This window comes from Eptatretus burgeri, chromosome 8 (assembly GCF_056783735.1).
Source record: "Eptatretus burgeri isolate ZD-2024b chromosome 8, Ebu_testis_v1, whole genome shotgun sequence".
Taxonomy (NCBI): Eukaryota; Metazoa; Chordata; class Myxini; order Myxiniformes; family Myxinidae; genus Eptatretus; species Eptatretus burgeri.
The window spans coordinates 49,443,652-49,457,199 of record NC_140968.1 but is presented as its reverse complement, the minus strand read 5'-3'; the positions used below and the strand labels follow the sequence as shown (position 1 = coordinate 49,457,199).

General features: G+C 43.7%; 1 protein-coding gene across 2 annotated transcripts in view; it reads right to left on the bottom strand.

The window, feature by feature from the left end:
- Nucleotides 1-8,684: 8,684 nt before the first annotated feature.
- The window catches only part of LOC147021705 (oxysterol-binding protein-related protein 6-like), a 214,582-nt gene continuing 209,718 nt past the window's right edge, over nucleotides 8,685-13,548 (bottom strand). For both annotated transcript variants that reach the window (XM_085891970.1, XM_085891969.1), the window contains one exon: nucleotides 8,685-11,592. In XM_085891970.1, coding sequence (XP_085748096.1) covers nucleotides 11,484-11,592 — 109 coding nt within the window. In that variant the 3' untranslated portion in view covers nucleotides 8,685-11,483. The remainder of the gene's footprint in view (nucleotides 11,593-13,548) is intronic.

Genomic DNA, 13,548 nt, shown 5'->3' with positions numbered 1-13,548 from the left:
ATTTTCGGCTCCACCCTTCTTCAAGAAGGTTCCCAAAAGCGGCGTTCCCTCACCCCGACCGCCTCACGCTGCACGTCCACCAATCGGGGGCGAGCCGCCTAACCCCACCTCCGTCACACTCGTTGGAAAAACAGGCGGGAAAAATCCACGTGCCCATCGGAACTCTTCTAGTTTCCTTTTGCGTTTGACGGTTTTCAACGCAGCTTGTTGTTTGCGTGGAGGTTTGTTGAAAATAACAACAGAAAAAGAAAAACGGCTATCTCAAAGAGTCGCAGCCCGCTAAACAAGAAGAATCCCCTTCAAACAACGGTGGGGAACCGGACGGTGGGGACCTATCTGCACATAAACTTAGCATCATAACTGATCTAAGGACCCTTTATGGTGTATTGCAAGTCTTCACAGCCGTAACACTACCCCCTCCCTTTTTTACTGACTCGTCCCGAGTCGTCGAATTTTCATGTGCCATCATGTGTAAGCTCTCCCCTAGTACGATTTACCTTCGGATCCCTGAGTGCGACATTCAGTGTATTCGTGTCCCCAAAATAAATAACCTACGGGCTGAGTAACTAACGAAACAAACCCACTCATACAGACGACTTAAATAAATTGCCGGCGCCAAGACAAACATGCCGGGGGTGCAAAACACGTTTACAATTCCAACTTGACAACATATAATTTTACACTACCCCATGGCTCAGGATCTATGGACTCTGTGGAAAAAGAGAGTAACAGTCACAAGCAGGGAGCCAGGCTGCTTACACACAGTCCAAGGCGTCCCCCTTCTTAAAATGAATGCAGTGAACAAACAAACTGTGCACGGGCCGCCGGTGCAGTCCCATGTTGCAGCTGCCATCAGGGCAGTCCCTGCAATTTGCGCGAGGATCCTGGCGCACATGGTAATAAACAGGAGGGGGGAATGCAAAACAGAACGGGGCAGCAGGCATGGGTCAGGGCAAAGGCAGGCAGGCAAGGCATGGCATGACAAAGCCGCTGTAGCAAACACAGCCGGCAGATGAAGTGGCCGGCACAGGCCTTGCAGCAAAAACAGCCGGCAGACGATCGACCGAAACAGGACTTGCAGCAACAGCCAGCAGATGACGTGGCCGGCACAGGCCTTGAAATGGAGGTTGGTGGAGGGAGTGCGGTGGTGCTGGCCACTCGGAAGGCGGGCTCGGACCTACCCGACTATCTCCCTCCCAACCTATCACCTTTGCCTGTCTCTGTCCATACCCACCCCCTTAATTTGTCAAAACCAATTTAGCCCCAACTTATTTTTTTTGTTGTTTTAATTTTTACTTCCCTTCTATAATTTTGGCTCCTAACCCCCTTTATCTTCCTTGTTCGGCTAACCGATCGTCTCCTAGCCTCCTCCAAACCCCTACGTTCCCTTCCCGGAGGGGAATAAGGGAGAGCTAGCGTCCTGTGTCGAGGCCCAACGAAGCCTCAGAATGGCCTCCTCAGATTTCAGCGATCTTAACCCAAGGTGGGTCCAGCGGCCCACAACGAGAGCGAAGGGATGAATGGTGCGGAGGGGTACACTTCCTATCGACCCTAACCATTTATTCCTTAAACTACCCCGGGGCTTCGAACAAGCGCCTCTTGCTTAAACTACCGGTTCTAACAACCAAGATTCCCGTCGCCTATGTTGGTGTCCTCTCAAATTTCGGGCCTTGCCCCCCAATTTTCCTTCCGTGCCCTCACACGGTCTCATGGCTGGGACGCGTGGCTCCCTTGGCAGGAACTACCCTCTGCCGATTCCCCAATGATGGCACCCCCGGGCACGACACTGCCTCCGAGCTTACCAGCTCTCTAAACACCGGGGAGTGCCCTCTCTGGCAACTCCCCCTCCGATGCCCACGTGGTGTGTTGGCGCCCCGGGTCCCTTTCCGAGGGTCGCCCGTGCCCAGTACACTGCCCCCATGGCATATGGCGCCCCGGGCCCCCGCATCATGTGGGCGCACCCTTGCCCACTACACTATCCCAGCCCCCACTGGACCCTCAGCCTACCGTGGCTGACGAGCCTGGTGCCGGGGTACCCACTCAGCGATACTCACCATTCGCAGCCATGCTCCCAGCCCGTAAACAGAGCTCCTGCACCCCTCCAAATGGGAATCGAGCCTACTTCCCCACCAACAGCAAAACGACCTCCATTTTGTCAATTTGACTAACCCCCAAACTCACATTACTCTGACCCCGGGGTCCCTTGGGCGGGAATCACTCCTTCCCCCAATCACTCATCGCACCATACATACCACATTCACTCCATACATACAGACCCGCTGGCCTCACTCACTCATCATGTTTCCTTTCACAACTCACAAATCGCTGATTTCTGCCATCCTGCTCACTACATCCCCTAACTACCTCGTGCTCCCACGTCGTCCCTTAAACTATAGCACGTTCCATTTAACCTACGTAGCTAAGCTCCGTCCCCTCTACACACTGACAGTCTGTCACTGTCTCCAAATATTATTTCCCATCTCCCTTCCTAAATCTCAACTGAAATCCCTCTAACTAATCCATTCCACGGGCTCCATGAGGACTTACCCCTGCTCCATGAATCCGGTCTAACACTAACCCTTCCCCCTAACTAGTGTTGTCCTGTGCCCTGGTCAGAGGGGTCTTTCACCCTCTGGTCAAACCACCCTCTGGAACCCACCTGGTCAAAATCAGCTTCAAGGGAGCATAGCGTCTCCCTCCGTTCCTGAAGGCTGCTTGCACCGGGTCACGACACAGTCCACCAGCTCGCCCCCATTAAGCCTCGTTAACTCCAAGTGTGTGTGCTCGTCTTTCACCCCGTCTTTATTGTGTAATCTCTCCTCTATTTTTTCTATCTCCCGAGTCTCTGGCAATACTTCTCCCTTCTCTCGTATTATTTGTGTCTCCTTTATTAGGGTTGGTCCGAGTTGTTCTTTCATTCGACGAGTGGTGTCGATCAAGTCCTGCACCACTAACGTTCCTCCTTGTGGTGATGTCACACATCCCACACTATTGCGCTGTTCCATTTCCTGGCTCCTTTTGAGTCGTTCATCCTCTCGGAGCTTTTTGAGTTGTTCGTTCTCTTTCCGGAGTTTTTCGATCTCCGTGGACTCAATTTTTGCTCTCCCCTCGAGCTGGTTAATTTCAAACTCGTATAGTTTTTGTTTTCTCTACCACTGTTCCTCATGCTTTTCAGTCTCCAATCTCATCGTTTCTTTCAATTGGCTTAGTTATTTTTCCTGTTTCGTTCGTTGTTCTCTCATTATCTCTGCGTACCTCAACCTTGCTTTCTCCTTAAGTCGGTCTTGTCCTTATTTTTGTTTCATTCCTTGTTCTTTCACGATCTCCACGTACCTCAACCTTGCTTTCTTTTTTAATTGTTCTTGTCTTTCTTTTTTAATTTATTTCACCCCCTGTTCCTCATTCTCCAATCTCATAGTTTCCTTCAATTGGTTAACCTCAAATTCATGTTCTTTTTGTTTTCTTTTCGAGCTCGGTTTTCCATTCTTCCTCCAATTGTTTCCGAAGCCTGCCCATGTCTGCCTGCCTCGCCTGCCATGACCACGTGGTTTGAAGCGGTGACTGAAAGCACTCGACTTGTGTCACACCGTTCGTTGCGCTAAAAATAGCCGCCTGCTCCGTGCTGCGCTGATATGCAATTGCGCCGCCATTGTGCGACTCAGAGTTAGTTTGTCGGCATAGTCCATGCTCAGAATATGGGGTTGAGCTCCCCCATAGATCAACATCAGCGGCGAGTTTATAAACAGAACCATCCCGGGCCATGGATCCTACATTATTACACATATCTATTACCCCCGGCAACCGTTCGCCTTGAAAAGCCATCTTATTTCATGGAATTAATTTTTAAATCGCTCGTGGTTTGGTAGGAATCGAGGGTCGCTCCACTCACCCCTGAACCGATTCCCTTGAATTTAGTTGGAGGCGGGATGGATTTGAATCCCACACTCCTGTACACCAGTGTTACAAATTCTGGCCCGCCTGGCATGCGATCGGCCGTGTACCTCTAATGGCGGCCGCGTCGCCCACCGGACGGACAATTTAGTCGTGACCCTCCTGGAACTACCGCCAGGAGCCAGTCACGGGTGGGGGTTTAACCTCACCACAACCCAGTCCGCATTCGACCCGCGCGAAATAGGGTGAATCGCCGAATGTCGATATACCTAAATACCCGCGCGGGTAACCTACCGAGGGATTGCACCACGCCGCAGGTCGGCTTAGGACACGAACCGCTTAAGCGGTTCGTTCCGTGCTACAGGGATAACCGAGTGGTGTTATCGCCGACCTCGACGGTTCAGATTCTTCTTTACTCGGGTGTTCAAAACCCACTACTCATTCCACGATGCAAGATGGCACTTTCAATGTGGTGAAAGGAGGACGCGACAAACGGGATATGTTGCACACAAGGACATTTATTCTAAAGCATATATTGCACACACAGCACAAGCAAGGAATCATGCACGTATTTACAAGCAAGGCAAATAAAAATACAACTGACTACAATGAGAATGTACATGCACTTAACAGTTGTTACTTAACAGGACATGGCGCCACAGCATGCATACAAAAACAACAGGAAAACCGTCCCCATAGTCAGGGAGGTAGACGGGGTTCGTAAACCTTTATGGTCGTGGGCCGTGGATGACCGAAAAGACACGTGAGACCGTGCTGGTTACCTGCCCCCTCGAGGTGTGACGGTGGGCAGGTCACGACACCTTGTTCCCACGGCAGCTAGCGTAGCCGCGCCTGCTCTTGGGCCTTTTGATGATGTGGTCGGTGAGTTCTCTCCGGCGTCCCTCGCCAGACGCGCAGATTCGCACCACACAGCCGGCAGGGCTGCGCCTCCCGTCTGCGTCTCCGAGGCGTCGTCCGGACTCGCCACCGGCCCGCGCCTTCACCGAAAGGTCACCCAACGCCAAGACGAGAGAGCCCGACCTCGACCACCAAGAGAGAGCTCGAAGATGAAGCGAGAGGATGACGTCCACCAAGAGAGCGAGTAGAATCCAACACGACTCCGACAGAGAGAGTGAGCCTCGCGCGCTGTCCGCCTTATATCGCATGGGGCTCCGCCCTTCGCTCCTCCCCGTTTTCGGCTCCACCTTCCCTCGAAAAGGTTCCCGAAAAAGGGCGTTCCTTACCCCGACCGCCTCACGCTGCGCGTCCACCAATCGGGGGCGAGCCGCCCCACCCCACGTCCGTCACACTCCTCGGAGAAACAGGCGGGAAAAATCCGCGCGCCCATCGGAACTCCTCTGGTTTCCTTTTGCGTTCGACGGTTTTCAACGCGGCTTGTTGTTTGCGTGGAGGTTTGTTCAAAATAACAATAGAAAAACAGCTATCTCAAAGAGTCGCAGCCCGGTGAACATGAAGAAATCCCTTTAAACAACGGTGGGGACCTATCTGCACATAAACTTAGCGTCATAACTGATCTAAGGACCCTTTATGGTGCATTGCGAATTTCCACAACCAGAACAATATTATTATTTTTTATCCTCAAAGTTGGAGCACCTTTTTATATTGAATGCAAACAAAATATTGTCGTCACTAAAGCATGTATTAATACTTTATAATGATTTGCAATCCTGATTAATTGGTACACAACTCCACAATGTTCCATGGTGGATGTTCCATTAATTAAATGTTATCTAATGTATTTAATGCTGTGTAAAGGGTGGACGCAAATGTGGAAGAAATGTTAACACCTGCCTCCTGTTCTCTCTTTCTCCCTCTCCTTGCTGTTCTGCTATGATTAAAGCAGGGGAAGCTACATCGTAAATTATGTATTTTTAACAGACAGCTTTGAGTCGACTCAGACTGCCTTGTCTGCAATTGGAAGTTAAAACAGGAATCCTTTGTATCTGTCACTAATGTTGGTTTGTGTTGTATAATTTCTTTATATTAAAACAATTAATTTTTATGCAATAATCGTTTTCAGGAAGATCAAGTTAAAGGTGAGCCTATTTAGCAAACTTAAAAGTACCATATTCAACGAGAACAGCATTCGTAGAGAACTAGTCTTACCTCGCACATTCATTCTGAACAAAAATACCATTGTTAACTGAACACACGTCGTTGTTGCTGAGATTGACGTCACAGAAAATTGATTTGCTGTGTTGTCAGGATTTACACCAATCATCATGCAAACGTTTCTTTTGTGCAAATTTATTTGTAATATTGGTGATTGTTATTTATCACTTGCAGAATCGAAGATTTTTCAAGTATATTTTGTCAGTTGATTTTGTTATTCTGTCTGTCTGTCTGTTTGTTTATCGCCTACGGGTCACAATTTTAAACCGATCTTCACGAAACTTTACCACATGGTATATTTTGTCACAAGGAAGAAGCCTATTATTTTTGAGGTCAAAAGGTCAAAATAGGCCAAAGGTCAACAACTAAGGTGGTATTTCTAAAATCCTCAATTTTCATCCGATTGACTTGAAATTTGAAGAGGATTTATATTTCACGTCATTGAATTCAACTAGTCAATTATTTTGGAGATTCACATAGGCCAAAAGGTTAACAGAGGCCAAATTTCTAAAATTGTCAATTTTCATCCCATCGACTTGAAATTTGAAGAGGAGTTGCAAATTTGGTCATTGAATTCAACCTCCAATAATTTTTGAGGTCAAATTTGTTTTATGGATTTGGCAAGTTTAGAGCTCTGCACGACATCTTCTTGTTTGTAACTTATTTGTAACATAAAAAGGTCCAAGTGGTCCAAAGCTCTAAATGGCCAAGGGTCTAAGCTGGCAAATATGTCTGAAAGCTGTAAGGGGTCTAAATGGTGTTAAAGTCTGAGGGGTTGAAAGTGAATTAAGGGGTGTAAAGGTCTAAAGGTTCTCAGCATCAAAAGGGTACAAAAGGTCAAAATGGTGAAGGGATCTAAAGGTATCTAAAGCGTTGAAAGGGTATTAAAGGTAAAAGGGGTTGAAAGGGTCTTAAAGGGAAAAGGGGTCTTGTAGGACTTTTAGGTCCTCAGGGACTTTGTGGTCCTTGGGTATTTTGGGTCTTAAGGGTATTGGGGGTCTTAAAGGGTTTTCAATATTCCAAAGGGTCGAATGGTACATTCCAATGGTACATAATTAATCGGCATATGTGTGTGAAGTCAGGGTGCAACTGACGTTCAAACAGTACGTAATTTATATATATATATATATATATATATATATATATATATATATATATATATATATATATATATATATATATATATATATGCAGTCTGCAACTGACGTTGAAACAGTATGTGCATGATTCATAGGCGTTTTGTCACTTGGCTTCACGGACTGACACAGCTTCACAGACTGACTGACTGACTGACGGATAGCTTCACAGATAGACCATGGTTTTCGTTTTTATATACACATATATATGTGGATGCAGATGCGCCCCCACCCTTAACGCGCGTGTACACACGCACACGCGCACACACACACACACACACACACACACACACACACACACACACACACACACACACACACACACACACCAATAATCTCACATCCCCTTATGACTGACTACGACAAGTGTTAAAAAAGTTATCGGAGCACGATCAGCCTACACATAATACTCAAAGAAAAGCCAACGTTTGTATCTTTTTCAAGAAATAATAACAAATAACAAAACATTTTATATTTCTGTGGACAAGCACAAACCCTGGACAGGTCACCACGGTCGCAAGGTGCTTTGAGGTTGAGCTCGAACTTGGAATTTGCGAGAGTATACACAAAATATACTCTCCGTGAGGGCTCGCATGCCTCAGCTGTTCTGTATGAATGTTTTGTGCAGGTGCTTTCCCAAGTTTCGAGCTGTCAAGAGCAGATAAAAATCTGAACACGTAGGATTGATAATATCATTGTTGAAGGATTGTTCCAGTGTTCATTCCAAGTGCCTTTTGGCATGAGGGATGTGTAGAACACTTGATTGCAAGTTTCCTTCCACATAACGTAATTGCCTTATGCAAAATTCTTTCAGCATATACAACTCATGTTTTTCTCTGCATTTTGCATTTTTTGATCTCTGCATTTTGATCTTCATAATGGTTCTCATGATTTCACATTTATTATTCTTCTTCGATGTGAATTGTTCGTTTCTCTGTTCTGGATTGTAATTGTGGCTTGGCAGGTCACTCCTCATCCATTGGGCAGTGCAAATGCCATATCATGTTACCCTTCCTCCCCCATCCTTACCCACAATATATCTTACCCCGTCCTATCGATTCCATCTACTGTTCTTATCAAATACAACTGAACACATGGATAAAAGATTCACAGAGACTCCTTTGATATATATTGGTTTTTATCCTTGTTTGATGGTATGGCATTTGCAGCCACTCATTCATTATAGGCTGATGTACTTTTGTGTTATAAGGAGAACCAAATGTGTTTGTGTTGTCATTAATCAATTAGTGGAACAAATTCCTTTCTATGCACTGCTGTTATAAAGGTAATCCCCTCATATTTTCAAAATATTCACTGTTGAGTATAGAGAGAACCAGATCCTTGCCCTTTGTTTCAGTGCAATAAAATTTTGTTTTGTTTCAGTCCATCCCTTGACATTTAACGAGATATTCAACGATCCCCGACGTCTGCATAGAAAAAGTAATTACCAATGCAATTGCACATAGTTTTGGTTCGTCTCTGCAAGACTATGCACAAGGGTATTGGAAAAAGAATTGAGTCCACTTATTAAGATTACATGAGCGACTTTATTGCGTTCATTACTGAATATCGGAAAGATAAAGCAAGACAAAGAAGAGCTGCATTGAATGGGTATTTTATGCATGTTAGTGTTATGTTCCATTACCATAGAGACATCTTATTCCAGAAACTAAATTGTAAAATTTATACCCGGTAATAAAATATATGACTCAGTTATTTGAGATAACTGTTTACCTTATATCTCTGATGACTTGGTTTCCACCAAACTGTTTTGATTTCATAGAGATATCCAAATATATATCACCCAAATCTGCTTTGCCTTACACAATCTGAGAATGTTCAAACCGCTCGGAGAGAAAAACACAATACTATCTCAATCATCTCATTCGAATGTAAAATAACATTTTACAATGGCCATCACTATCTACATAGTGAACACTTGATAGTGGGAAATGAAAAATAAGGAAGGAACGGGGAGGACACAGAATAGAAACATGGGAGAGGAGTTGAAAAAGACACAAGAAAAAGAAGAGAATGAGGAGATGATCGGAATAAGGCGAGACCTGGGAAACGTTATTTTGAAGACATATGTTTGGGTTTGGAGAGGTCAAAATTTGCCATTTTCATACATTATGTGGTTGGAACCTCTTTCGATGATAATACCCGTGCCTTGTTATATCAAAAATGAATGATCGTGAGTAAATAAATAAAGGTGCGTCTGCACTTCAATTGTGGTGTCATCCCACTCTGGAGAATCAGGACACCCAGGACCAGTCATAAACATTTCTATTGCTGATAATGTACCCAGAACGAGACGCCACTTCAAAAGCTTCTGCCAAAACAACACTTAACCAGGGAAGGAATCGAGAGGTTGGTCAGGGTACTGGCACTCAATGGGTTACTCTTTGAAAAGCTACCGTTAGATTTTTAACACACATGAGAGGATGCTACCAGGTAGAACAGCCAGAAGGACAGTGTTCTAATTGATGCAATACCCTGCCTGCAAACAACCAGGCCGACAGTTTATTAGATCGTGCAGAGGTGAGTGTGCCACCTCTGGCATAGACTGTTAGCTCAAATCACTTTTCTCAATGAAAATCTTTCTTCACACTCCTCTTACCTATTGACCCGTGGAAAAATTCGAGATAACTATTCATCTATGATCTACTCTGTACTTTGGCATCATCGTTTACAAAGCCAATGTTACGGTATAATTATATTGAGTGACAAAAATAAAATAAAGAAAAAAAATATTCAGGACAAAAAAAAATTGTGTGACCTCAAGCAAGGGATAAATATCTTATCTATCTCAAGCCCTATAACATCTAGTCTTTACAAGCCCTGCTTATACAATACTGGAGAGACCACATTCCACAGAGATAGGGACAAAGAGATCAAGAATGAGCATATGGGACCCACAATGTGTACTCACAAAGGCAACCGTGCAATCAAGGGAACTGGTAATTGTGTGCACATCTGTCGGTCCAACAATCTTTCCCCCTTCCCTTACCATGATTTTTTTTCCCTTGTAATCCAGCCCCCGCAACCCGAAATCCAAAAAGTCTTTATTGCCTCTGGGTCTCCATGATCGCCATTAAGTCATGCTCTTCCACCACCTTGTGCGTGCACGAAAACCATTAGTGAGCTATAATGTAAGCAATCCTTTCAAGTAAGCTTTCATGACCTTTGAACAGCTGATATAATTTACTTTACAGCATGGTTAGAGCTGTCTTCATTTTAAAATTGTAACTCGTGTTCGGTATTCACTTCTCCTATATGCACCACAAAGCACATGTTCATCCGGGACAAGTTTGAACCTGAAGCCTTGGCAGCTTATGGAAACCCTAACACACTGTACATATTTTGATAATTGATGCATGATCTGTCCTGCTTTGGACACTTTTTGTAAGAGTATTCATATAACAGATGGTACAATGGTATAGGTATTTAAGCGAGATATGCAGAAAAAAAAAAGTTTTTCACGTATGTCACATGGATTCACAGACCGACTCAAGGGATCTAAAACCATAAATGTCATCGATTAAAAATGAAAATGTTCATCAGAATTTATCTGAACTTTTCTACATTATTACGTTTTGTACCGTCCAACCAACAACTATGTGGCGTTATTTGCAGGGCAGTTCGAAAGGTGAGGTTGGATGTCCATGTGCACTATTCGCAAACAGACTAAAACTGCCGAAGCATACAGGTAGTTTTACTGCAAATGCTGGTAATGCATGCTTCATCATTGATTGATGGAGAAACGTTGTTGGAACAGAAGGTTCCAGCAACAAATCTTCATCTGAACTTTGCTTATGTAAACAAACGTCCCTTTTGATCATATCTAGCTCACTACACAACTCTACAACATTCTTTTCAAACCAAAGTTCAGGGGCGTCTACCTACTGGCGCCTTTTCACACCCAAACGGACTTTTCTAAATGTCTGCCTGCAGACAAATCGAGCAAACACAGACAGACAGTTAAGGCCATACAATAACAAGTCTTTTGTTAAAAAAAAAATTGCAAGGTATATAATATTGATCTCCCCATGATATTTTCTTACTATGCCACCAAAACTCATAATAAACAAACAACACGAGCAATTAAACAGTAAAACAGTTGAAAGATAGAAGCTATGACAATAATAATAATAATAAAAATAGTAATAATAATAAAAGCACCAGCTGAGTCATTCATGAGAAATAATGATAGGCGGGGTCCTTTTGAAGAGTGCAAACCCTGTGATGAAAGCAAGGACGTAGCTCAAAGGAGAGAAAGCTGGCAGTTCATAACATTCCAAACAAAGCAGATTCCCCTTTCGATCACCACAGCAGGGCATGCTCCAAATTCACAAAGCCTGGATCCTTTCGAAGATCCCAGTAGGTACCATTGTCGATCCAGCTCTCCTTCCCATCACTTCCCTTCACCTTCCTGCGAGGGTTGCACATTAAAAACACTCAACAAGAGTTGGGGGACAGTAGAGAGAGTCATACAGCAGTAGAAAATTTGTCTTACACAAGACAATTTTAGTTTAATGCCTGGTCAGGACAAATGTTGGAAATGTAGACTTTGTCAATAATGTAATTAATAAAAAATGTTTCATGATAATAAATTATTCCAAAAATATATTGGGAGCAAGGAAGTTCCAAGTTCAATACATGACCAAATTTGACATGGATTGATGCTCCAATGAACTTTCAAAGTGAGTGTGTCTCTTGGAAGGAGGACATTCATCCTCAGTGTAAATACAAGTTTTAAAGTCACCATACAATTGCCAACAACAGAATCAGTCTCTTGGCATCACTTGCCAGATCTTATGGAAAACAACGTGTTGACCAGGGCAGAACAATTCAAGAATTGCGACAGAATTGCTACTTTTTAGCCATATTTCCAAGCTCTTTTAGAACAAACTCTCATCAAAATGCACTTGTTTAAAGGGAACTAGTGAAGGGACCCGGTGAAATAACCAATAATTCCTTTCACACTGTCAGGTGCATAGGGCTGCTGTTGCAGTTTAATTGGCTAGCTGGCACAATCCTGGACAGATTGCCACTCCGACGCAGGATACTCAAGCATCTCATTTCTCTTAGAGCTGGTACAACCTCAGAAGGATGACAGGCTGAGTCAACCCAACTGGTGTTATTTATGGTGTGACAAGGGCTTTAACTCAGGTCTTCAATATCGTAAGCCAGCCACATTAATGGTTAAACCACCACCAGGTTTGCTGGTGAAATGGCAATTACAGTAGTAAATAAGGAATGATGATGATATATTTGAAGTATATTTGTTGATACGCACCAGGTTTTTGATGGTGACATATTACTGACCTTGCTGTGCGTTGTAGTCAGGGTGGAAGTTCAGGTTTATTTATGTTGCGACGAGATAAATGCTGATGTGGACACAGCCTTTAGAATATGAACTATCGCGAAGTCGATGGCACGCCATCACAAATACCCATGCTTGCCACCAAAAGCAGTTGAAAGATGGCAAAAAGTTCCACCAGGAATTACCCAATATCAAATTTTGGGTGAAAAGTTTTTCTGTTTTTACCCCTGTGAGGCCCAAGTCCCCAACCAATGGGGCATGACCCAGAGGTCAAATCCAAGTTAAATCATTACATTTTTCATGTGTACCCCCAATGTTGATTGCATATACAAAGTTTCATTTAAAAATGTGCCCATAATTTCTTTTTTCGGTATTTCACCTTATGACCTCACACCTTCATTCCATGTGTTGATCATAACTACCAAGTTTAGTGCATTTCTGTCCAATTCCGTTGAGGAGGAGAAAACCTTTAAACACCTCCTTCTGTCAAACCGCTGAACCAATCAATGCGAAACTTTAAGTACATCAAGTACCCATGGGGATCAAAGTTTGATAACTAAGACATCATTGGTTGAGTGGTTTCAGGGAAAGTAATTTTTAAAGGTTTTTCCTTCAATCCAATGTCTGCCAAACCATGTGACCTCTGCCAACATTGTAATGAAACCTTTTTCCACTTGGTAAGTGGATGATAAATTTGAAGTTTCGCATCAATCGGTGAAGTGGTTCGAGAGAAACATTAAAAAAATAGTTTCCTTCAATCTAATATAGCTGCCAAACCATGTTAACTATGACATCATACTTATCAAACTTTAATTTTTATGGCTTTCAGTTTTGTAAGATTATTATGGCAGTAGCTCATCAGCCCTTGTGTGTTGTTTGTAAGCCAGTTGCTTTTGAGAAGTAAGTAGATTCGGGTGTACTATTGTTTTTGCAGTTGAGGAACAAGTTTTTTTGGTGGAACATGTATTTCGTATTGTTAGTGACTATGTTGAGAGGGTAAGATAGGAATTTGCAGATAATTTTCCTGACAGTGATGTTCAACTTTGTAATACTGTATGGGAG